This window comes from Scyliorhinus torazame, chromosome 9, assembly GCF_047496885.1.
Source record: "Scyliorhinus torazame isolate Kashiwa2021f chromosome 9, sScyTor2.1, whole genome shotgun sequence".
In the NCBI taxonomy this organism is placed as follows: domain Eukaryota; kingdom Metazoa; phylum Chordata; class Chondrichthyes; order Carcharhiniformes; family Scyliorhinidae; genus Scyliorhinus; species Scyliorhinus torazame.
In genome coordinates this window covers 15,382,873-15,408,418 of record NC_092715.1, presented here as the reverse complement: position 1 = coordinate 15,408,418, position 25,546 = coordinate 15,382,873, and the positions used below count along the sequence as shown (strand labels likewise).

The 25,546-nt window shown below is 48.6% G+C and overlaps 1 protein-coding gene across 5 annotated transcripts in view; it reads right to left on the bottom strand.

Annotated features, from left to right (window-relative positions):
- LOC140429070 (FYN-binding protein 1-like) overlaps positions 1-25,546 on the bottom strand; it is a 556,929-nt gene that overhangs the window by 21,807 nt on the left and 509,576 nt on the right. For all 5 annotated transcript variants that reach the window (XM_072515618.1, XM_072515617.1, XM_072515621.1 and 2 more), the window contains one exon: positions 7,443-7,557. In XM_072515618.1, the coding sequence (XP_072371719.1) occupies positions 7,443-7,557 (115 nt within the window). The remainder of the gene's footprint in view (positions 1-7,442; positions 7,558-25,546) is intronic.

Below are 25,546 nucleotides of genomic sequence, written 5' to 3'. Positions count from 1 at the left end.
GTGCGACCGCTGAAGGTCGTCGCCCTGCGCAAGCGCGGACACGGACCCGGCAATTCTCCAGCCGTTTTTGTCGTGGGAGCCGGGGGGGGTTTTACCCGGCGCGGCTGCTAGCCCCTCGCCGGTCGTAGGATCGGTGAGGGTTTGACGCCGATTTTTGAGTTGTAAAACGCCACAGTTCCTACGCGCCGGCATCGGCACCTCGCCTCCAAAACGGTGAATCCGGCCATTATTTTTCAAATATTTCTGGGGTCTACTCGTGGTATTCTCTGAAGCAGGAAAAAAAAGTTTACAACTGGGAACAGGTCTTAAATAGATAAGTCAAAGTTACTAAATTTTATTTTACCTGAATGTGCTGGCCATAAGGAGAATATAAAATAATTTATATCCTGGGAATGGTACATCTCAAAGATACCTGGGCTAGTGCATGGCCCCGGAGTCCCAACACAAGTGAATCACCCAATAATTCATATAAAGTGTTCGGGATATTTAGCCCTTGTCTGCTCCAATGACTTACGGGTACCAAATTTGTAAGTGAAACACAACAACTATTTATTTATAACAACAATTGAGATAAGACATGTAATAATTATACTAGAATAACGGCCAACTAATCTACAAACCGCCCCCCCCCCCTACTTTTACCGTCCCACAAGACAGATACATGCAGGGGAAGGGGAAAAATAAAAGAGGATTAATGTGAGATGGAAGATGAGAGTCCTTGCTTCAATGGTGAAGTTGTTTTTTTCAGCTGACTGTCCTTCCAGGACGTGGAGTGATTGAGAACCACCGGTTGGATGGCTAACGAGGATCTTCTGGCTGGGACATTCAATCTGAATTCCCAAACTGTGGGATTCCCTCTGGGGAATCACTTTCACTATTATTAACCTGGGCCTTCACTCAGAAGGTCTGCCTCAGGCCTGTGTAGTTCTTATTTGTTTCCAACTCCACCAGAATGTTCCCTAGCTTTACTGAGGGGGTTTTAGACAACTGGTCCTGTCTGCAGCTGTTGCTAGAGTTAACTTTCTTGCAGTTAAATCTGGCTGTCGCGAGAGAAAGGTCTTTACTTTGAGCCCTCACAGAGTCCATCAGGTAAGAGAGAGATCAGGGCTGTGGCCCTCCAGCTTCTTTAAAAAACATTTTTTTAATTTGTGGGGGCGAAACCCACGCAGACACGGGGAGAATGTGCAAACTCCACACGGACAGTGACCCAGAGCCGGGATCGAACCTGGGACCTCGGCGCCGTGAGGCTGCAGTGCTAACCACTGCGCCACCGTGCTGCCTCGCCCTCCAGCTTCTTGATCCAAACAAAACTAACTTGGAAACAGTCTGACAGAGAAAAGGAACATTCCATAACAGTCACTACCAATAGATGATCAGCTGAGGGCCCAGCAAAGTAAACAGCCCATTGGCCGTCAGCCAAGTCCATAAAGATGAGTCATCACCAATGTAATAATGATAATAATCTTTATTATTGTCACAAGTAGGCTTACATTAACATTGCAATGAGGTTACTGTGAAAAGCCCCTAGTCGCCACATTCCGGCGCCTGTTCGGGTACACAGAGGGAGAATTCAGAATGTCCAATTCACCTAACAGCACGTCTTTCGAGACTTGTGGGAGGAAACCGGAGCACCCGGAGGAAACCCACGGAGACACGGGGAGAACGTGCAGACTCCGCGCAGACAGTGACCCAAGCCGGGAATCGAGCCCGGGACCCTGGCGCTGTGAAGCAACAGTGCTAACCATCTGTGCTACCGTGCTGCCCACATGTCAGCACATCTGGCTGGATTCCTTTTTTAAAAAAATGAAAGGTGAAGTCCATCTTAAAAGTGGAGATTCCTGTAATTGTCCAGGTGTAAAAATGGTAAAAGCCAAAAACAAAAGAAAATAAAGGGAGCAAACAGGGATTAACAGGAGGATCCTTACAATAGGAAAGGATGAAAAAGGAAAAAGCATATTTGAAGAGAGGTTGGGGGCTGTGTTGGGTGCGGCCATGTAAGACCTCCTGATGGGAGTGCGATGTGCTGGGACAGGTCTGTGAAGAAGGGTTTGATTGTTCCACGAAGAAGGGTTTGGGTTTGAATTTCCGGTCGAGTGGGAGAAAGAGAGATGCTCTTCTACAGCAATAGTGGTTAGTCTAACCAAGTAAGAATATTTTGGGGAAATGTTAAGCAAGACTAATTTGAACCGTGTGTAAATGTAATCTATTTAAGTTTAAGTATTCTTTTGTCCATAAATATTTTAAGTTAATATTTAAAACCTCCAGAAGTGTGATTGGAATTCTGAGCTCCTGACCTCAGTACACACATTTTCTCGTGGTAAATACAAATAGAAAATAGTTGTAATTACTTGTCAAGTTTCCCTTTTGGGATCTGGTTGATTTGGCACTTACTAGCTGCCAGATCTTAACAGCTACATACACTTATTAAAAAAATCCATAAAATAAATAAAATAACTATTAAGCAAATTCACAGGCCCTTTAGGAGCACTAATTTAGTTGAATGCTTAAGTCACTGATCAAATATTAATGTTGTTTCTGTATCCACACAGAGAATAAGCATGAACGACAGGTAGGATGCAAACGATACTCTTTAATTACAATACACAAATCTCCTCTCTCCCCGAACAGTCTCCCTCCCTGACCTGTACCCAGGTGGGGGTTTTTATACTGTGAGGGCTCCCCTGGTTAAAGGGGAAGCCCTGCCCCCGTTACAGGGGAAGTCCATATCCATTGGAGGTCACAGGGAAACGAATGGTACACCCCCTGTGGCTACTGAGGTTATAACAGTTATCATTGATGAGATGCAATCTTATACTAGAACTCTCTTTATATACAGACATAAAACACAACTGCTAATACAGGAGTGCTGTAAGTTTCTGATTGCCTGGCATCCCTGAGGGGCGAGATATCCGCACTGACCATAAAGATCCCAACAGTAAACAGATAAGTACTGGGTCGGGGGGTGGATAGGGAGTTGTTCAAAATGGCCACAATGGGGTTGTCATCAGCAGCTCTCCAACTGGTGGACGGGCCCACCACCATGATCATTAAATTCCATCCAGCGAGGCGATTGAACCAGCGATCGTATTGAATTAGGGAACAGGCTGAGTGGGCTGTATGGTCTATGCCTGCCCCTCTGTTCTTGGTGGCCACTGCTGGGCCAGGAGGCCCAGTTTGCAGGACTGTTGCTGGTGCCTGGAGTGAAGGTAGGTAAGGCAGGCTCGCCACGACCAGTCGGGGAGGCCCCAATGAGGTGAGGTGGAGGGTGGGTTGGGGGGGGGGGGGGGGGGGGGGGGGGGGGCAGCGGCAGGCAAATGGGTTGTGGGTTTTTGCCTTCGGAATAGAATAGAAAAGTCGGGATGTTTTGCTACTGTTGTACAGGGTGTTGCTGAGACCATGGGGGAGGGGATTCTCTGCACCCCCCCCCCCCCCCCAAAGCGGGAGACAGATCGCTGTAGGCTGGCAGTAGGATTCTCCGGTTAGACGAATTTCCCATTGAATCCCCCCCACCCCCCCCACAACCCCGACACCCCGTCGGGAAACCCCCGTCGGGAGTTCGTCGTCGTCCGGCCCAGAAGGCCCCGCTGCCAAGAATGGCTGGAATCCAAATCTGAAGCATTGTGTCCAGTTTTACTCTCCTTATTTAAGGAAGGATATGAATGCTTCAGACGCAGTTTAGCGACGGTTCACTCGACTTATATCCGGGAAAGGAGGGGGAAGGTTGGATGGCCTGGGCCTGTGTCCATCGGAGTTGGTTGTGGTTCTTGTGAGGTCCAAGTCTTTTGAATGTTGATGTTTAGGTATTAGGTAGGGCCAGGTTCAAAGAAAAGGAGCTGGTTGGGTAATATGAACGATCGAGTTGTGTGTATTTAACAAAGCCAGGGTTGTAAAGTGCATCATGCTGAAACCCTAGCTTCACGGGCTTTGTAAATAGAGACCGAATACAAAAGTCAAGAAGCTTTGCTAAACCTACATAAAACAGTCGGAACCCACCGTGACTATGGTTCCCAATTCTGTCACCCAAAGGGTGTGTGGGGGAGGGTTAAATGGGGGAGGTATGGGCAGAATAAGGGGCTTGGAAACAGGCAAAACACCAGCATGTGTTTGGTTCCCTGGCCGTGTATCTGCTACCTTGTGATGGAGGAAACTGCAGGTGGAGACTGCTGGGAGCATTGGCAGAGAGGTACACTGACTAGATGTCTGGATTTGCCAGGACAGTCTCAGATTTTAATTCAAGGCCCCGGTGTCCGGACAATTTCCTCCAGATGGTTCAGATGTCCGGTTTTCAGCTTTACCGCGTTTGGACAACCTTAAAACTATGTCGATGAGAACAAGGTGGTAGCAAAATCCTAAGCAACCAGAACGCACACCGGGAAGATACAGCAGGGCTCAGGATTGAGGGAGGGGGGTGATTGAAAGCTGACTCTTGGGTGACATCCTCAGCTTGGCTTGCACCCCAGGTGCTTGGGCAAGATCCGCCCGGGCCATTCTCCTGGATGTGGCATTGACAATACCTCTGGGCAGCCGTGAGGTCTCTGGCGGTGGAGGATGTGGGACAGGTGGTGCAAGCTCCAGGTAAAAATGCTCATGATGGGGCCTGGGGGAAAACAGCTGGAGTGGGGCACACTCACAGATACTCTTATAGCCCCTGAATGTGAAATCTGGTCAAGGTGTCCCAGTTTTGACTTTTGATAATTTGGTCACCCGAGCTAGAAGTGGGGCTACTTGAATAGATCATAGAATTTACAGTGCAGAAGGAGGCCATTCGGCCCATCGAGTCTGCACCGGCTCTTGGAAAGAGCACCCTACCCAAGGTCCACACTTCCACCCTATCCCCATAACCCAGTAACCCCACCCAACACTAAGGGCAATTTTGGACACTATGGGCAATTTAGTATGGCCAATCCACCTAACCCGCGCATCTTTGGACTGTGGGAGGAAACCGGAGCACCCGGAGGAAACCCACGCAGACACGGGGAGGATGTGCAGACTCCGCACGGACAGTGACCCAAGTCAGGAATCGAACCTGGGACCCTGGAATGAGTTGTCCCAAGTCCTTTGTGGTATTCTTGGCTTTATAGACAGAGTATAAATGCTTGGACATTATACTAAACCGTTAATATTTATGTCCACCTGTAATATTGTGCCCAGATCTGGGCACCCCACTTCAGGAAGGAGGTCAAAAGATTAGAAAGGGCTCAGGAGTAATTAATTTGAACGGCACCAAGAACACAGCAATTGAGTTCTGTGGCAACGCGATTGGGCGGAAAATCGGTATTGACGACAAAATCGTGACGGGCTGTTCTCACGCCAAATCGCAATCCCTGATCCTGGATTCTCTGATTAGAGAGGGGGGGGGGGGGGGGGGTGCGAATCATATGTTTTGGTCCTGTCCAAAGCTAGAGGATTACTGGAAGGAGGTTTTTAGGGTAATTTCTAAAGTGGTGCACGTGGAACTGGCCCCCGGCCCCCGGGAGGCCATATTCTGGGTGTCGGACCAGCCAGGGTTGGAGGCAGATGTTGTAGCCTTCGCCTCGTTAATCGCCCGAAGGCGGATCCTGATGGGTTGGAGAGCAACCTCTCCACCCTGTGCCCTGGCGTGGCGGGGGGGACCTGCTGGAATTCTTGACTCTTGAGAAGTTTAAGTTTGAACTGAGGGGAAGGATGGAGGGGTTCTACAATTCATGGGCATTATTCATTGTGCACTTTGAGAGAATTGGATTACATTGAACATTAGGGGGGTTGGGAGGGTTGGGGGGAGGGGGGCTGTGTGTGTTAATGGCGACTATGGGTGATTCCTGACTCCTTTTTGTTATTTGTTTATGTTAACATGCGGGCCAATGTTTGGAGCTTGCTGGGAGGGTGGGATCGTTGTTATTGACATGGGGATTGACATTACATTCGTTACTGATTATTGTTTATTGTTGATGGGTGTAAATTTGGGAGAAAATGTGAAAAAGGAGAATAAAAATATTTATTTTTAAAAAAAATTGTGAAACATGTGCCATGGCTGCTGAGGGAGAGAGAGGGGTCACGGACGATGAACAACATCGCCATAGTTTGCTGACAGTCATGCTGCTGGCCATGGAGCCGGGGGGAGGAGCGGCGGGGTGGCCAGAAGGTGGGCTGTGGGGTCAGGGGGCACGGAGCACCATTGCCGCAGCCGGCAAGGCAGCCATGCAGCTGCGCACGCCACTGACTGCCCGCTCTGAGCTTAGGGGCCACAGGTCATATGGATGTCTCCCCCATGCTGCCCTTTGGCCCAAGCTGACACATCAGCGGGATGGGCGCGCTCCAACGCAACCAATGCTATCTTGTTGGCTGGCTGGGTGAGTGTGTGTGGGGAGTGTAATGTGTGTGTGCGGCTGGGTGAGTGTGTGTGGGGAATGTAATGTGTGTGTGCGGCTGGGTGAGTGTGTGTGGGGAGTGTAATGTGTGTGTGCGGCTGGGTGAGTGTATGTGGGGAGTGTAATGTGTTTGCGCGACTGCAGCTTGTCAGCCTCCCGAGTGTCAATCACAGACCCGGCGGGTCGGGCACCGTTTCTCAATGGAATCGATTGTGTTCCACGTGGCACCGGTGCTAGCCCCTCCGCAGCCTCCGAGTGGCTCGAAATGCGACGCCAGTTTGCTGTCAAGTCCACAAATAATGCCCCGGCGTCAACACTCATTCTCAGGAACGGAGAATACCGCCGAGGATGTTTGCACGAGAGCAGAACATGTTGATGAAAGATTGGGTTCAAAATCACGAAGGGTTCCGTTAGAGTAAATAAGGAGAAACCAGCAGAAGATCAGTAACCGGAGGAGACAGATTTAATAAAAATAAAAGCAAATTACTGCGGATGCTGGAATATGAAAGCAAAGAGAAAACGCTGGAAAATCTCAGCAGGCTGCTGAGGGGGAGAGAGAGGGGTCACGGACAATGAACAACATCGCCATAGTTTGCTGACAGTCATGCTACTGGCCAGGGAGCATCTGTAGGGAGAGAAAAGTCCAGGTGACCCTTTGTCAAAACTGGACAGATTTAATGTGATGAGCAAAATAATCAGAGCTGACATGAAAAAAAAGTTTATTTTTTATGATCTAGAATGTACTCCTGAAAGGACAGTGGAAGTAGATTTAATAATAATTTTCAAAAGGGAGTTTATTGAACATTCAAATGCCTGCAGGGTAAGAGAAAGCGCAGTGGGTTGGCACCAATTGGATAGCAGCATAGACAGCTGGGCTGAATGGCCTAATTGTGTGCTGCATCATTCTATAATTCTGCACTGTACTTCAAAAGCATGGACACTTTTCAGGAATACAGCAACGTAAAGGGTGGATCATTTTATACATTGCCCGATTATATGCCCCATTTTACGCCTGACTGAACCATTCAGCTTCCTGCCGGGCAGGTTACATTAAAGTGAAAAAGGTTTGAATAATTCAAACAAAAAAAAACTTACTTTAAATTTTTTCCTGAAGTCTTTTTCCTCCTTCTCCATCTTTTTGTTTTTCTTGGGATCTTTCTCCTCCTTTTTGCCTTTACCAGGTGTTGGTGCTTTTGAGGGCCTTGGCAAACTAAACAAAAAAGAGAACAGAATTTGGACGTTTGACCCATTTAACCTGGATCCCAGGACTTGAGATTCCCTTGGAGCCTCAACCCAACATTCCAGCCACTGTGTATGTCAGTTCACCTCCCTTCTGGTGCTTGTCTTTGCAAATTGACACAGAATTTACAGTGCAGAAGGAGGCCATTCGGCTCATCGAGTCTGCACTGGCTCTTGGAAAGAGCACCCTACCCAAGTCCATACCTCCACCCTATCCCCATAACCCAGTAACCCCATTCGACACTAAGGGCAATTTATCATGGCCAATCCACCTAACCTGCACATATTTGGACTGTGGGAGGAAACCGGAGCACCCGGAGGAAACCCACGCAGACACGGGGAGAACGTGCAGACTCCGCACAGACAGTGACCCAAGCCGGGAATCGAACCTGGGACCCTGGAGCTGTGAAGCAATTGTGCTAACCACCATGCTACCGTTCCCTGACGCCATCCTCGACCCCAGGTAATTTTGAACAGCAATTCTTCAAATCTCAGAACAGTCAGTAGGGTCAATTTTAACTTATTGTACAAGCGGCCTTTCAATTCCTCGATCTCTGACAGTTTACCCGTTTTGGCACAAGAAAGAGTGGGTGGAATTTTCTGTTATTTTGGCTCAGGGTTGTTTGGTTGAGAAAACTGGAGAGAATCTCACTGCTCCCAGTCCTGTATTTTTAGACGCGTAAATGTTTCTTTCTCGCGAGATTTATTCTGCTGTCGTGGTGAGACAGTGACCCTGCCGAGAATCGAACAGCTGTGAAGCAACTGTGCCAACCACTATGCTACCGTGCTGATTAGCTGAGCATTTAATAATAATCTTTATTAGTGTCAGAATTGTGTTGTCCCCTCAATTGGGGCGAGGATCCTCGAGCAAGGTCACCAACCCCACATGGGGGGCGGTGGCAAGGCTGGTCAGTGGCACCTCCCTGAACTGGAGGACAGGAGTGCAGTGCAGGCAACGGGACCCTGTGTGAGAACCTCTCTGGCATTTTGAAATTCATCGTACAAGGTACGCCCAGCTTCTGTCGCGACACGACGGACTTCCTACAGAAACTCAGCACCCATTGACCAGTTGAACCAGGAACATTCCTCGTCACAATGGACGCCTCGGCACTCTACACCAGCATCCCCCATGACGACGGCATTGCTGCAACAGCCTCAGTACTCAACACCGACAACTGCCAATCTCCAGACCCAATTCTGCAACTCATCCGCTTCATTCTGGATCACAACGTCTTCACCTTCGACAACAAGTTCTTCATTCAGACACACGGAACAGCCATGGGGACCAAATTCGCACCCCAATACGCCAACATCTTCATGCACAAGTTTGAACAAGACCTACTCACCACACAGGACCTTCAACCGACGTTATACACCAGATACATCAATGACATTTTTTTCCTTTGGACCCACGGCGAAGAATCACTGAAACGACTACACGATGACATTAATAAGTTCCATCCAACCATCAGACTCACCATGGACTACTCTCCAAAATCAGTTGCATTCTTGGACACACTCATCTCCATCAAGGACGGTCATCTCAGCACTTCGCTTTACCGCAAACCCACGGATAACCTCACGATGCTCCACTTCTCCAGCTTCCACCCTAAACACATGAAAGAAGCCATCCCCTATGGACAAGCGCTCCGTATACACAGGATCTGCTCAGACGAGGAGGAGCGTAACAGACATCTACAGACGTTGACAGATGCCCTCGTACGAACGGGATATGGCGCTCGACTCATCGATCGACAGTTCCAACGCGCCACAGCAAAAAAACGCACCGTCCTCCTCAGAAGACAAACATGGGACACAACCGACAGAATACCCTTCGTCGTCCAGTACTTCCCCGGAGCGGAGAAACTACAACATCTTCTTCACAGCCTTCAACATGTCATCGATGAAGATGAACATCTTGCCAAGGTCATCCCCACACCCCCACTACTTGCCTTCAAACAACCGCGCAACCTCAAACAAACCATTGTTTGCAGCAAACTACCCAGTCTTCAGAACAGCGACCATGATACCACACAACCCTGCCATGGCAATCTCTGCAAGACGTGCCAGATCATCGACATGGATACCACCATTACATGTGAGAACACCACCCACCAGGTACGCGGTACATACTCGTGCGACTCGGCCAACGTTGTCCACCTCATACGCTGCAGGAAAGGATGTCCCGAAGCGTGGTACATTGGCGAGACCATGCAGACACTGCGACAACGAATGAATGGACATTGCGCGACAATCACCAGGCAGGAATGTTCCCTTCCAGTCAGGGAACACTTCAGCAGTCAAGGGCATTCAGCCTCTGATCTCCGGGTAAGCGTTCTCCAAGGCGGCCTTCAGGACGCGCGACAACGCAGAATCGCCGAGCAGAAACTTATAGCCAAGTTCCGCACACATGAGTGCGGCCTCAACCGGGACCTGGGATTCATGTCGCATTACATTCAGCCCCCACCATCTGGCCTGCGAAATCCTACCAACTGTCCTGGCTTCACACAATTCACACCTCTTTAACCTGGGGTTACCCCATCTCTGGATCTGTAAAGATTTAATCACCTGCTAATGCTCGTATTCCAAGCATTGTCTGGCATCTTTGAATCTGTCTATAGATATGTTTCTGGAACATACCTCTTCATTCACCTGAGGAAGGAGCAGCGCTCCGAAAGCTAGTGACATCGAAACAAACCTGTTGGACTTTAACCTGGTGTTGTAAGACATGGGACACAACCGACAGAATACCCTTCGTCGTCCAGTACTTCCCCGGAGCGGAGAAACTACAACATCTTCTTCACAGCCTTCAACATGTCATCGATGAAGATGTACATCTTGCCAAGGTCATCCCCACACCCCCACTACTTGCCTTCAAACAACCGCGCAACCCCAGTCCAACGCCGGCATCTCCACATCAGGAAGAAGATGAATGACCTCCTCCCTACAGCCAGGGTAAGTAACTCCTGTCAGCACTCCCCTACTCACACACCCGTCACACAACCACCAGGAGCTCACTCCCTGCCACTTCATGGGACCTCACCAGGAATTCCCAAATATATTTACTCTGGATGTGTCTCACTCAAGTGATGTCTCTCCCAGTGCTCCCCATGGTAACGCTGCCACCACACAGTCAGGAAGAACCACTTCCCATGACGGAATCTCAGTGCCCACCCTAGTCCTGGGCATCAGTGAAGCAGGAGGCTATCAGTAAATTCCGAGCTCCCCTCCCCATCAGGCCTTCACCATTGCCAGACGGCCTTCCTCTGCCTCCACCAGGAGTCCCCATCAGTGCCATGCTCAACGCCATGGCCTCTGTAATGCACTTTTGGGCAGAGGCCTGGGAGATGCCACAAAGGTCACCTGTGGAGCCCTGGAATACGTTACTGGCACAGAGAATTAGGGTGGCAGTGACCTTCAGGGCGACAGGCAGTGGGTGGTCTCTCTGAGGCCACCTGGCGCCAACGCCTGCAGAAACTGGCAAGGGTCCCTGGGTATCCCTTCCCCAGGGGACCCACATTCAACTTCACCGCCCTCCCCCTCTCCCGGAGCCGAGCTCAGCTCCCCACTGGAACCACACTCAACACTCCCTGGACATGCACCCAATCCTCCCAGACCCACACTCAACTCATCCGGACCCGAGGTTGGACTCTCACCAGCACCTCGCTTCCTCCTTCCCACTCCCCTCCCTCCAGTGCCTCTTCTCCCTGGTGGATATTGGCGCCCAGCACGCTCACCTCTGAACTCCCCCTCGGAGGTTACTTTGTCAGGTTGACCTTTTTATAAACCTATTATCAACCAGGGTGACATTATCCAATGAGGGGGGAGGTTAGGCGGGACTGACCACTTATAATACGTTAATGTATTGAAGTAAGGCTACTTTGCTAGCAAAAATAAGAAGGCAGACTATTATCTGAATGGCCATGAATTAGGAGAGGGGACTGTGCAATGAGACCTGGGTGTCCCCGTACACCAGGCACTGAAGGGCAGTATGCAGGTTCAGCAGGCGATAAAGAAGGCAAATGATACGCTGGCCTTCATAGCGAGAGGATTTGAGTACAGGAGCAGGGATGTCTTGCTTCAATTATACAGCCACATCTGGAATATTGTGTGCAATCTTGGTCTCCTTATCTGAGGAAGGATGCTCTTGCTCTCGAGGGAGGGCAGCGAAGGTTCACCAGACTGATTCCTGGGATGGCGGGACTGTCATACGAGGAGAGACTAAATCGGTTAAGATTGTTCTCGCTGGAGATCACAAGAATGAGGCGGGGGAGCTCATAGAAACCTACAAAATTCTAGCAGACTAGACAGGGTAGATATAGGAGGATGTTTATGATGGTGGGTGTGTCCAGAACCAGGGGTGAAATTCTCCGGAAACGGCGCGATGTCCGCTGACTGGCGCCCAAAACGGCACCAATCAGACGGGCATCGCGCCGCCCCTAAGGTGCGGAATGCTCCGCATCTTTGGGGGCCGAGCCCCAACATTGAGGGGCTATGTCGGAGGAATTTCCGCCCCGCCAGCTGGCGGAAACGGCCTTTGTTGCCCCGCCAGCTGGCGCGGAAATGACATCTCGGGGCGGCGCATGCGCGGGAGCGTCAGCGGCCGCTGACAGGAGAGAGTCTCTTCCGCCTCCGCCATGGTGGAGACCGTTGCGAAGGCGGAAGGGAAAGAGTGCCCCCACGGCACAGGCCCGCCCGCGGATCGGTGGGCCCCGATCGCGGGCCAGGCCACCGTGGGGCACCCCCCGGGGCCAGATCGCCCCGCGCCCCCCCCCAGGACCCTGGAGCCCGCCCACGCCGCCTTGTCCCGCCGGTAAGGTAGGTGATTTAATTTACGCCGGCGGGACAGGCAATTTATCGGCGGGACTTCGGCCCATCCGGGCCGGAGAATCGAGAGGGGGGGGCCCGCCAACTGCCGCGGCGCGATTCCCACCCCCGCCCAATATCCGGTGCCAGAGACTTCGGCAACCGGCAGGGGCGGGATTCACGCCGGCCCCCAGCGATTCTCCGACCCGGCGGGGGGTCGGAGAATGTCGCCCCAGGGGGCACAATCTGAGGATACTGGGAAGTAGTTGAGTCCAAAACATTGTATGGTTACAAGAAGCAGTTAGACATAGCACTTAGGGCGAAGGGGGTCAAAGGATATGGGGGGGATGGCAGACGGGATTAGGCTACTGAATTGGATGATCAGCCATGATCATAATGAATGGTGGAGCGGAGTTGAAGGGATGAATGGCCTCCTTCTGCTCCTACTTTCTACGGTATGGAGATGGAGGGCAGGAACCGATCTGCCCCGGCAGAGTGGTGAACAACACATCGGGAGCATCGCAGCACTGTGGCAGAAAGTTGTTGCAACTAACCTCAAAGTCTCCTGCAAACCGAGGACCGCCTGATGCAGGCCACTCTTTATCAATTGGATTTCAGACCAACCAAATTTCACGCTAGCGTGGCGCAGGATTAGGGAGCCTGACGGGACTCCACGGGTCAGCTGTTTTCATGAGATGCAAATGAATGCAAATGACGTTCATGCCATCAGCCAGCGGGAAGACCCATCCGCCATTGGGTGGAATTGCAATGTGATTTCACACTGATGGGCTTCCGACTTTTTGGCCCCCGCTACATTCTCTGATCCCGCCCACTGCCCAACCCGCCACTGTCTGGATGGGAGAATTCCTCCCATACCTTGGTTGCAGCACAATAGGAGGCCATTTGACTGGTCGTGCTCATGCTAGCCCTCTGCAAGGGTGATTTAGCTCATCCCATTCCCCAACCTGCAGATATACAATATTTGTTTCTGCAATTACTTGTCAAAAGCCACAACTGAATCTTCCTCCAGCATACTCGAGCAGTATTTCCAGATCCTGATCACTCTATGCATTAAGAGGTACATCTTGTTATATCTACAGGGGATGGCAGGGAAGACAGTGCAATGTTCCTCCTTCAGAATGTTTGAGGTGAGGGACGCCGTCAGTGTCCCTGCTGATTTCATCTGTGGGAAGGGCACCCATCTCCAGCTCCTCAGAAACCGCGTTAGGGAACTGGAGCTGGAGTTGGATGAACTTCGGATCATTCGGGAGCCAGAGGTGGTCATAGATAGAAGCTTCAGGGATGTAGTTACTCCGAAAAATGAAGATAGATGGGTGACGGTGAGAGGGGCTGGGAGGAAGCAGTCAGTATAGGGATCCCCTGTGGTCATTCCCCTTAGTAATAAGTATACCGCTTTGGACACTGTTGGGGGGGGAGACTTACCAGGGGTAAGCCATGGGGTACAAGTCTCTGGCACAGAGTCTGTCCCTGTTGCTCAGAAGGGAAGGGGGGAGAGGAGTAGAGCATTAGTCATTGGAGACTCCATAGTTAGGGGGATAGATAGGAGATTCTGTGGGAACGAGAGAGACTCGCGGTTGGTGTGTCGCCTCCCAGGTGCCAGGGTCCGTGATGTCTCGGATCGTGTTTTCGGGATCCTTAAGGGGGAGGGGGAGCAGCCCCAAGTCGTGGTCCACGTAGGCACCAACGACGTAGATAGGAAAGGGATAGGGATGTAAGGCAGGAATTCAGGGAGCTAGGGTGGAAACTTAGATCTAGGACAAACAGAGTTATTATCTCTGGGTTGTTACCCATGCCACGTGCTAGCGAGACGAGGAATAGGGAGAGAGAACAGTTGAACACATGGCTACAGGGATGGTGCAGGAGGGAGGGTTTCAGATACCTGGATAATTGGGGCTCATTCTGGAGTCGATGGGACCTCTACAAACGGGATGGTCTACACCTGGAAATTTGCTAATGCTCTTCGGGAGGGTTTAAACTAATTCAGCAGGGGGTTGGGAACCTGAATTGTAGCTCCAGTATACAGGAGGTTGAGAGTAGTGAGGTCATGAGTAAGGTTTCAAAGTTGCAGGAGTGTACTGGCAGGCAGGGAGGTGGTTTAAAGTGTGTCTTCTTCAATGCCAGGAGTATCCAGAATAAGGTGGGTGAACTTGCGGCATGGGTTGGTACCTGGGACTTCGATATTGTGGCCATTTCGGAGACATGGATAGAGCAGGGACAGGAATGGCTGTTGCAGGTGCCGGGGTTTAGATATTTCAGTAAGCTCAGGGAAGGTGGTAAAAGAGGGGGAGGGGTGGCATTGTTAGTCAAGGACAGTATTACGGTGGCAGAAAGGACATTTGATGAGGACTAGTCTCCTGAGGTAGTATGGGCTGAGGTTAGAAACAGGAAAGGAGAGGTCATCCTGTTGGGAGTTTTCTACAGGCCTCCGAAAAGTTCCAGAGATGTAGAGGAAAGGATTGCAAAGGTGATTCTGGATAGGAGCGAAAGTAACAGGGTAGTTGTTATGGGGGATTTTAACTTTCCAAATATTGACTGGAAACGCTAGAGTTCGAGTAGTTTAGATGGGTCCGTTTTTGTCCAATGTGTGCAGGAGGGTTTCCTGACACAGTCTGTAGATAAGCCAACGAGAGGCGAGGCCATATTGGATTTGGTACTGGGTAATGAACCAGGCCAGGTGTTGGATTTGGAGGTAGGTGAGCGCTTTGGTGATAGTGACCACAATTCGGTTACGTTTACTTTAGCGATGGAAAGGGATAGGTGTATACCGCAGGGCAAGAGTTATAGCTGGAGGAAAGGCAATTGTGATGCGATGAGGCAAGACTTAGGATGCATAGGATGGGGAAGGAAACTGCAGGGGATGGGCACAATTGAAATGCGGAGCTTGTTCAAGGAACAGCTACTGTGTGTCCTTGATAAGTAAGTACCTGTCAGGCAGGGAGGAAGTGGTTGAGCGAGGGAACTGTGGTTTACTAAAGTAGTTGAATCACTTGTCAAGAGGAAGAAGGAGGCTTATGTAAAGATGAGACATGAAGGTTCAGTTAGGGTGCTCGAGAGTTACAAGTTAGCTAGGAAGGACCTAAAGAGAGAGCTAAGAAGAGCCAGGAGGGGACATGAGAAGTCTTTGGCAGGTAGGATCAAAAATAACCCTAAAGCCTTCTATAGGTTTGTCAGGAATAAAAGAATGACTAGGGTAAGAGTAGGGCCAGTCAAGGACAGTAGTGGGAAGTTGTGTGTGGATCTGAGGAGTTAGGAGAGGTGCTAAATGAATATTTTTCATCAGTATTCACACAGGAAAAAGGCAATGTTGTCGAGGAGAATACTGAGATACAGGCTACTAGACAAGACAGGCTTGAGGTTCATAAGGAGGAGGTGTTAGCAATTCTGGAAAGTGTGAAAATAGATAAGTCCCCTTGGGATGGGATTTATCCTAGGATTCTCTGGGAAGTTAGGGAGGAGATTGCTGAGCCTTTGGCTTTGATCTTTAAGTCATCTTTGTCAACAGGAAAAGTGCCAGAAGACTGGAGGATAGCAAATGTTGTCCCCTTGTTCAAGAAGGGGAGTAGAGACAACCCCGGTAACTATAGACCAGTGAGCCTTACTTCTGTTGTGGGCAAAGTCTTGGAAAGGTTTATAAGAGAAAGGATTTATAATCATCTAGAAAGGAATAATTTGATTTGGGATAGTCAACACGGTTTTGTGAAGGGTAGGTCGTGCCTCACAAACCTTATTGAGTTCTTTGATAAGGTGACCAAACAGGTGGATGAGGGTAAAGCAGTTGATGTGGTGTATATGGATTTCAGTAAAGCATTTGATAAGGTTCCCCACAGTAGGCTATTGCAGAAAATACGGATGCATGGGATTTAGGGTGATTTAGCAGTTTGGATCAGAAATTGGCTAGCTGTAAGAAGACAGAGGGTGGTGGTTGATGGGAAATGCTCAGCCTGGAGTTCAGTTAATAGTGGTGTACCACAAGGATCTGTTTTGGGGCCACTGCTGTTTGTCATTTTTATAAATGACCTGGAGGAGGGCGTAGAAGGATGGGTGAGTAAATTTACAGATGACACTAAAGTCGATGGAGTTGTGGACAGTGCGGAAGGATGTTGCAGGTTACAGAGAGACATAGATAAGCTGCAGTGCTGGGCTGAGAGGTGGCAAATGGAGTTTAATGCAGAAAAGTGTGAGGTGATTCATTTTGGAAGGAATAACAGGAAGACAGAGTACTGGGCTAATGGTAAGACTCTTGGCAGCGTGGATGAGCAGAGAGATCTCGGTGTCCGTGTATGTAGATCTCTGAAAGTTGCCACCCAGGTTGATAGGGTTGTTAAGGTGTACGGAGTGTTAGCTTTTATTGGTAGAGGGATTGAGTTTAGGAGCCATGAGGTCATGTTGCAGCTGTACAAAACTCTGGTGCGGCAGCATTTGGAGTATTGCGTGCAATTCTGGTCGCCGCTTTATAGGAAGGATGTGGAAGCATTGGAAAGGGTGCAGAGGAGGTTTACCAGAATGTTGCCTGGTATGGAGGGAAGATCTTATGAGGAAAGGCTGAGGGACTTGAGGCTGTTTTCGTTAGAGAGAAGAAGGTTAAGAGGTGACTTAATTAAGGCATACAAGATGATCAGAGGATTAGATAGGGTGGACAGTGAGAGCCTTTTTCCTTGGATGGTGATGGCTAGCATGAAGGGACATAGCTTTAAATTGAGGGGAGATAGATATAGGACAGATGTCAGAGGTAGTTTCTTTACTCAGAGAGTAGTACAAACAAAGAAAAGAACAAAGAACAAAGAAATGTACAGCACAGGAACAGGCCCTTCGGCCCTCCAAGCCCGTGCCGACCATGTTGCCCGACTAAACTACAATCTTCTACACTTCTTGGGTCCGTATCCCTCTATTCCCATCCTATTCATGTATTTGTCAAGATGCCCCTTCATAGAATTTACAGTGCAGAAGGAGGCCATTCGGCCCATCGAGTCTGCACCGGCTCCCGGAAAGGGCACCATACCCAAGGTCAACACCGCCACCCTATCCCCATAACCCAGTAACGCCACCCAAAACTAAGGGCAATTTTGGACACTAAGGGCAATTTATCATGGCCAATCCACCTAACCTGCACATCTTTGGACTGTGGGAGGAAACCGGAGCACCCGGAGGAAACCCACGCACACACGGGGAGGATGTGCAGACTCCGCACAGACAGTGACCCAAGCTGGAATCGAACCTGGGACCCTGGAGCTGTGAAGCAATTGTGCTATCCACAAGGCTACCGTGCTGCCCCTTAAATGTCACTATCGTCCCTGCTTCCACCACCTCCTCCGGTAGCGAGTTCCAGGCACCCACTACCCTCTGTAGAGGTGTGAAATGCCCTGCCTGCAACAGTAGTGGACTCGCCAACACTAAGGACATTCAAATGGCCATTGGATAGACATATGGACGATAAGGGAATAGTGTAGATGGGCTTTAGAGTGGTTTCACAGGTCGGCGCAACATCGAGGGCCGAAGGGCCTGTACTGCGTTGTAATGTTCTATGTTCCTCATATCACCATTCTTTCTACTCTACAAAGTCCTAATGGTCCAATCTCCTCATTTATTCCCATGCTTAAAATTCCAGTGACCAAACGCCTTCCTATTTATTCCTACTGGATAAAGACTCTATAGATCAAATCTCTTCCCATTCATTTGCACTTTGTCGAAATCCTTTCCCTTGACTCCTGTGGGGATAGGTATAAAAATACTTCAACTAATGCAATTCGCTTTGATTTGATGCTCAGCAGAAAAACAAAATGCAACCAACTCACTGCCAAATGTGACTTTGAAGCAATTTTGTGAGACCTAATCTCTTTATGAGTCAGCTTCAATTCATGTTTAGTGTTCCCTGCTGTTTCGGTTCAGCTTGAATTGATGAATGAACAATGAAAGGAGCTATGCTGCAAACAGTTGTAAAGTGACCAGCTGGTATCTGCAGTTTATTGATGCCTTGATCCAAGCATGACATTTCTTGGCAAGGCGTGAGGTGATTAGTGGGAATCAACCGTATAAAGACATTGCTGGTTACCTCATTCTTTTCCCTTCGTGGCAGGGGGCAGAGGGTGAAGGTCAAAGGTTGTTTTTGTGACTGGAAACCAGTGGTGTACCGCAGGGATCGGTGCTGGGTCCCTTGCTGTTTGTGCGTACATTAACGATCCAGACGTGAGTGTGGGAGGTACGATCAGTCAGTTCACAGATGACTCAAAAATTAGTGGTGTGGCAAATGACGAGGAGGAAAGCCTTAGATTACAAGATGATACAGACGGGCTGGTTGGATTGGCAAAACAGTGGCAATTTAACCCTGAAAAGTGTGAGGTGATACATTTTGGGAGGACTAACAGGCAGGCAATCCACAATGAACGGTATGATGCCAGGAAGTACAGAGAACCAGAGGGACCTTGGTGTGCATGTCCAAAGATCCCTGAAGGCAGCAGCACAGGTAGATGGTGGTTAAGAAGGCATATGGGTTACTTGTCTTTATTAACCGAGGTATAGAATATAAGAGCTGGGAGGTTCTGACGGAGCTGTATAAAAGGCTGGTTCGGCCACAGCTGGAGCACTGTATGCATTTCTGGCCGCCACTCTATAGCAAGGATGTGATTCCACTGGAGAGGGTGCAGAGGAGATTCACCAGGATGCTGCCTGGGCTGGAGCGTTCCAGCTGTGAAGAGAGGCTGGTTAGGCCGGAGTTGTTGTCCTTGGAGCAGAGAAGGCCGAGGGGAGACCTCATCGAGGTGTATAAAATTAAGAAAGACAGAGGGAGGGTAGATAGAAAGAGACTTTTCCGCGGAGCGGAGGGATTAATAACCAGAGGGCAGAGATTTAAGGTGAGGAGCAGGAGATTTAGAGGGAATTTGAGGACAAACTTTTTCACCCAGAGGATGGTGGGAGTCTGGAACTCGCTGCCTGAAAGGGGGGTGGAGGCGGGAACCCTCATATTTAAGAAGCATTTAGGTGAGCATTTGAAACCCGATAGCATCCAAGTGCTGGATTTTGGGATTTGAATGGATTGGTGCTTGAAGGCTGATGTAAACTCGATGGGCCGCATGGCATTTTCTGTGCTGTAAAACCCGATGATTCTAACTGCTGGATCAGACAGGTGATGACTACACTGAATTTTATAGGTTTTGCAATATCATCAGGAAGCATTTGGGAAGTGGTGCAACCATTGATTAAAACAGATACCCCCCATTCCCAAATCCCAGTGCACTCTGACCAGAGTCAGGAGGCCCCCCGGCAACTGGGAGAACCAGGAAGTAGTTACACCCACTGGGGGATTGTAAAGTAAGATGTTCTTTAAACTTATAGAAGAGAAATTCACCAGCTACGCAAATGAATCTGCCTAAAGTAGTTATCCGGTTAAGACCATAGTGATTAGTTACTTGTTGAGCCTGGTAACCATGAACCTTGGAACACATTACACCTCTCCCCATGAATTGATACCTTATTTTGCTCTCTCTCTCTCTCTCCTTGAACTCAGTTGGCAGAAAAAATTATATTGCACCATTGAAAAGTACAGCATTGAAAAAGGCCATTTGGTCCATTAAGTCTGTGTGTGTGTGTGTGGGGGGTGGGGGTGGGGGGGGCGCGGCGTGGTCATGTAAAATTCTGTCCTTCGTTCTTGCACCCCCTTTAAAAGTCTGCCATTTCGCTTGTTTTGCCTCTCCTCATTCTTTCTCCCAAAATGGATCACCCTATTTTGTTCTTGGTCCTTCCCTCCCCTCACCCAACATCTTTCCCCACCAGGAGCAGCAGTCACTGGGTGGTGTCAGAAGGGAAAATCCCATTTGATGTTTCTTCTGCCCCTTCAAGGACTTTCGAGAGAGTAAGACACAGATTCATTAAGAAGATCCTGAGTAAGAAACCAGATAATTATGTAGAACGTATCGCCCTTTTTGTTAGAATACAGATTAAGGACTGATATGATGCAAGCGTTTAAAGTACAAAAATAAATAAATTCAGGGTACCCAATTATTTATTTTTTTCTCCAAATAAGGGCAATTTAGTGTGTCCAATTCACCTACCCTGCACATCTGTTTGGGTTGAGGGGGTGAGGCCCACGCAGACACGGGGAGAATGTGCAAACTCCACACGGACAGTGACTCGGGGCCGGGATCGAACCCAAGGCCTTGGTGCATGAGGCAGCAGTGCTAACCATGGTGCCACCTTGCTGCCCTGTAAGTGTTTACAGTTATCAAAGCATGATACTCCAACCTTCCATAGAATCCCTACAGTGCAGAAGGAGGCCATTCGGCCCATCGAGTCTGCATCGACCCTCTGAAAGAGCACCCTACCCTACCACGCCCCCCCGCCCTATCCCAGTAACCCCACTTAACCTTTTGGACACTAAGGACAATTTAGCATGGCCAATCCGCCTAACCTGCACATCCTTGGACTGTGGGACTAAACTGGAGGAAACCCACACAGACATGGGGAGAACGTGCAAACTTCACACAGTCACCCGAGGCCGGAATTGAACCTGGGTTCCAGGCCAGATAAAACAGACTGATCCCAATCCAAGAGGTTGAGAGCAAGAGAAACCTCTTAACAGACGGCTTATGTGATTGTGGAATTCACTTCCAGGGTTAGTGATTGAACACCAATAATTTGCAATAATGTAGCACTTTTAATGTAACAAAAGGTCCTACAGTGCTTCGTAGAAGCACTATAAGAATACTTGACACTGAACTTTATCAGGGTAAGGAGAGAGAGATATACCACTAGGGTGGCCTTCACCTGAACCGCACTGCAACCAATGTACTGGTGAATCGGATAACTAGGGCTCTACAGAGGGCTTCAAACTAAATGGTGGGAACGAGGGTTCAAGTCAAGGGAGATTTGGAAAGTTAAAGAGAAAGGACAAGGCAATAGTGCAAATACCGATGTGGATGATAACCAGAGTGTGGTAGGAAGGGACAGAGCATATAAACAGAAGAGTGCACTAGCATAAGAGTAGTTAAAAATGGTGAAAATGGCATTAAAGGCACTTTATCACCTGCTGCATCTGCGTACTAACTTTCTGTGATTCGTGCACAAGGACACCCAGATCCCTCTGCACTGAAGCAATTTGAAGTTTCCGTGCTTTTAGAAAGTAAGTTGCCTTTTTATTCCTCCGGCTAAAATGGATCATCTCACACTTATCCACGTTAAATTTCATCTGCCAAATTTTGGCCCACTTACCGACACTATCCATATCCATTGGTAATTTTCTTATTTCCTCATTGTAACTTACTATCCCACCTATTTTAGTGTAGCTTTCAAATTTGGATATTGTACATTATATCCCTGCATCAAGCTAGTAATATAAATTGTAAATAGTTGGGGCCCCACTATTTCTCCCCACTCTCTTCTTTCTGTTAGTTAGCCAATCCTCTATCCAAGCTAATGTATCATCCCTAACCCCGTGGGGTCTTACCTTGGGTATTAATCTTTTGTGTGGCACCTTAGCAAATGCCTTCTGGAAGTCCAGATACATGGCATCTACAGGACCCGCACTATCCACTTTGCTTGTTATACCTTCGGAGAACTCCAGCAAATTAGTCAGACACTATTTATCCTTCATAAAACCATGCTGACTTTGATGGATTGCGTTTTGATTTTCCAAATGGCCCATGACTACTTCCTCAATAATGATTCCAACAGTTTCCCAACAATAGATGTCAAAAGATCTGGGACAGGGTTCTCCGATCCGCCAGACGCGTTTTCCAGCGCAACGCGTCCCGCCGGCAGCGGGATTCTCCGTTCCCACAGCCGGCCAATGGGGTTTCCGATTGTGGCCACCCATGGGCGTGGGTGTGCTGCCGGCGGGCCGGCGGATCCCGCCGGCGGAGAATCCCACCGCTGGTCTATAGTTTCCTACTTTCTCTTTTTAGCATTACATTAGCTTTGTTCCAATCCACTGGAACCTTTTCAGAATCCAGGGAATTTTGGAATATTATAACCAATACCTCCACTATCCTTTCTGTCACTTACTTTAAGACTCGAGGATGTTGGCCATTGGGTCTTGAGGATTTGTCTGACTTTAATCCCAGCAGTTTGCTCAGTAGATTTACCGAGTGATGGCAATTGTTTTAAGTTCCTCCTTTCCCCCAACCTCTGCCTGTTACTATTGGGATGGCTTCAGTGTCCCCCACTGTGAAAACTGAGGCAAAATATTGATTTAATGTCACTGCCATTTCTGTGGTTCCCCATTATTAACTCCCCATTATTAACTCTAAGAGACCAATCTTTAGCTACTTTAGCTACTCTCTTCCTTTTTATATACTTCTAGAATCTTCTGCTTTCTGTTTTTATATTTTGCGCTGGATTTCTTTTATAACTTACCTTTATTTTTTTTATTCGTTATTTTTAGCAACCCTCTGTTTATCTTTAAACATTTCCAAAACCTCCAGCCTGCCGCTGACCTTTGCAATATGGTATGCCTTCGTTTTACCTTTATGTTATCTTTAACCTTGTTGCTTTGCCACGGATACATTTCCCCCCTCTTGAGAAGAAGCTAGAATCCATTGTCACTAATCATTTGCTGGGACAGAACTTGAGTGTTGCTGAAAACAGTGACGTGCTGTCAAAACCTTCTGTTTTGCACTCATCAGGACAAATGCAAGAATGTCAAATTTCAAATGGAGCAACGATTCATACTGCCTGAAAAAAGTGTGGTTATTGGTTGGCATTTCGTCTCTGATAGGTCAAGACATTGCCATGGAGAATGCACCAGGAAACTAGTGTCCTTGATATGTATGTCCCTGTCAGGCAGGGAAGAGATGGTCGAGTGAGGGAACCATGGTTGACAAGAGAGGTTGAATGTCTTGTTAAGAGGAAAAAGGTGACTTATGTAAGGCTGAGGAAACAAGGTTCAGACAGGGCACTGGAGGGATACAAGATAGCCAGGAGGGAACTGAAGAAAGGGATTAGGAGAGCTAAGAGAGGGCATGAACAATCTTTGGCGGGTAGGATCAAGGAAAACCCCAAGGCCTTTTACACATATGTGAGAAATATGAGAATGACGAGAGCGAGGGTAGGTCCGATCAAGGACAGTAGCGGGAGATTGTGTATTGAGTCTGAAGAGATAGGAGAGGTCTTGAACGAGTACTTTTCTTCTGTATTTACAAATGAGAGGGGCGATATTGTTGGAGAGGACAGTGTGAAACAGATTGGTAAGCTCGAGGAAATACTTGTTAGGAAGGAAGATGTGTTGGGCATTTTGAAAAACTTGAGGATAGACAAGTCCCCCGGGCCTGACGGGATATATCCAAGGATTCTATGGGAAGCAAGAGATGAAATTGCAGAGCCGTTGGCAATGATCTTTTCGTCCTCACTGTCAACAGGGGTGGTACCAGGGGATTGGAGAGTGGCGAATGTCGTGCCCCTGTTCAAAAAAGGAACTAGGGATAACCCTGGGAATTATAGGCCAGTTAGTCTTACTTCGGTGGTATGCAAAGTAATGGAAAGGGTACTGAAGGATAGGATTTCTGAGCATCTGGAAAGACACTGCTTGATTAGGGATAGTCAGCACGGATTTGTGAGGGGTAGGTCTTGCCTTACAAGTCTTATTGAATTCTTTGAGGAGGTGACCAAGCATGTGGATGAAGGTAAAGCAGTGGATGTAGTGTACATGGATTTTAGTAAGGCATTTGATAAAGTTCCCCATGGTAGGCTTATGCAGAAAGTAAGGAGGCATGGGATAGTGGGAAATTTGGCCAGTTGGATAACGAACTGGCTAACCGATAGAAGTCAGAGAGTGGTGGTGGATGGCAAATATTCAGCCTGGATCCCAGTTACCAGTGGCGTACCGCAGGGATCAGTTCTGGGTCCTCTGCTGTTTGTGATTTTCATTAATGACTTGGATGAGGGAGTTGAAGGGTGGGTCAGTAAATTTGCAGACGATACGAAGATTGGTGGAGTTGTGGATAGTAAGGCTGTTGTCGGCTGCAAAGAGACATAGATAGGATGCAGAGCTGGGCTGAGAAGTGGTAGATGGAGTTTAACCCTGAAAAGTGTGAGGTTGTCCATTTTGGAAGGACAAATATGAATGCGGAATACAGGGTTAACGGTAGAGTTCTTGGCAATGTGGAGGAGCAGAGAGATCTTGGGGTCTATGGTCATACATCTTTGAAAGTTGCCACTCAAGTGGATAGAGTTGTGAAGAAGGCCTATGGTGTGCTCGCGTTCATTAACAGAGGGATTGAATTTAAGAGCCGTGAGGTGATGATGCAGCTGTACAAAACTTTGGTAAGGCCACATTTGGAGTACTGTGTACAGTTCTGGTCGCTTCATTTTAGGAAGGATGTGGAAGCTTTGGAAAAGGTGCAAAGAAGATTTACCAGGATGTTGCCTGGAATGGAGAGTAGGTCTTACGAGGAAAGGTTGAGGGTGCTAGGCCTTTTCTCATTAGAACAGAGAAGGATGAGGGGCGACTTGATAGAGGTTTATAAGATGATCAGGGGAATAGATAGACAGTCAGAGACATTTTCCCCGGGTGGAACAAACCATTACAAGGGGACATAAATTTAAGGTGAAAGGTGGAAGATATAGGAGGGATATCAGAGGTAGGTTCTTTGCCCAGAGAGTAGTGGGGGCATGGAATGCACTGCCTGTGGAAGTAGTTGAGTCGGAAACATTAGGGACCTTCAAGCAGCTATTGGATAGGTACATGGATTACGGTAAAATGATATAGTGTAGATTTATTTGTTCTTAAGGGCAGCACGGTAGCATTGTGGATAGCACAATTGCTTCACAGCTCCAGGGTCCCAGGTTCGATTCCGGCTTGAGTCACTGTCTGTGCGGAGTCTGCACGTCCTCCCCGTGTCTGCGTGGGTTTCCTCCGGGTGCTCCGGCTTCCTCCCACAGTCCAAAGATGTGCGGGTTAGGTGAATTGGCCAATGATAAATTGCCCTTAATGTCCAAATTGCCCTTGGTGTTGGGTGGAGGTGTTGAGTTTGGGTAGGGTGCTCTTTCCAAGAGGCAGTGCAAACTCAAAGGGCCGAATGGCCTCCTTCTGCACTGTAAATTCAATGATAATCGATGATTAATCTAGGACAAAGGTTCGGCACAACATTGTGGGCCGAAGGGCCTGTTCTGTGCTGTATTTTCTATGTTCTATGTTCTATGTCCCC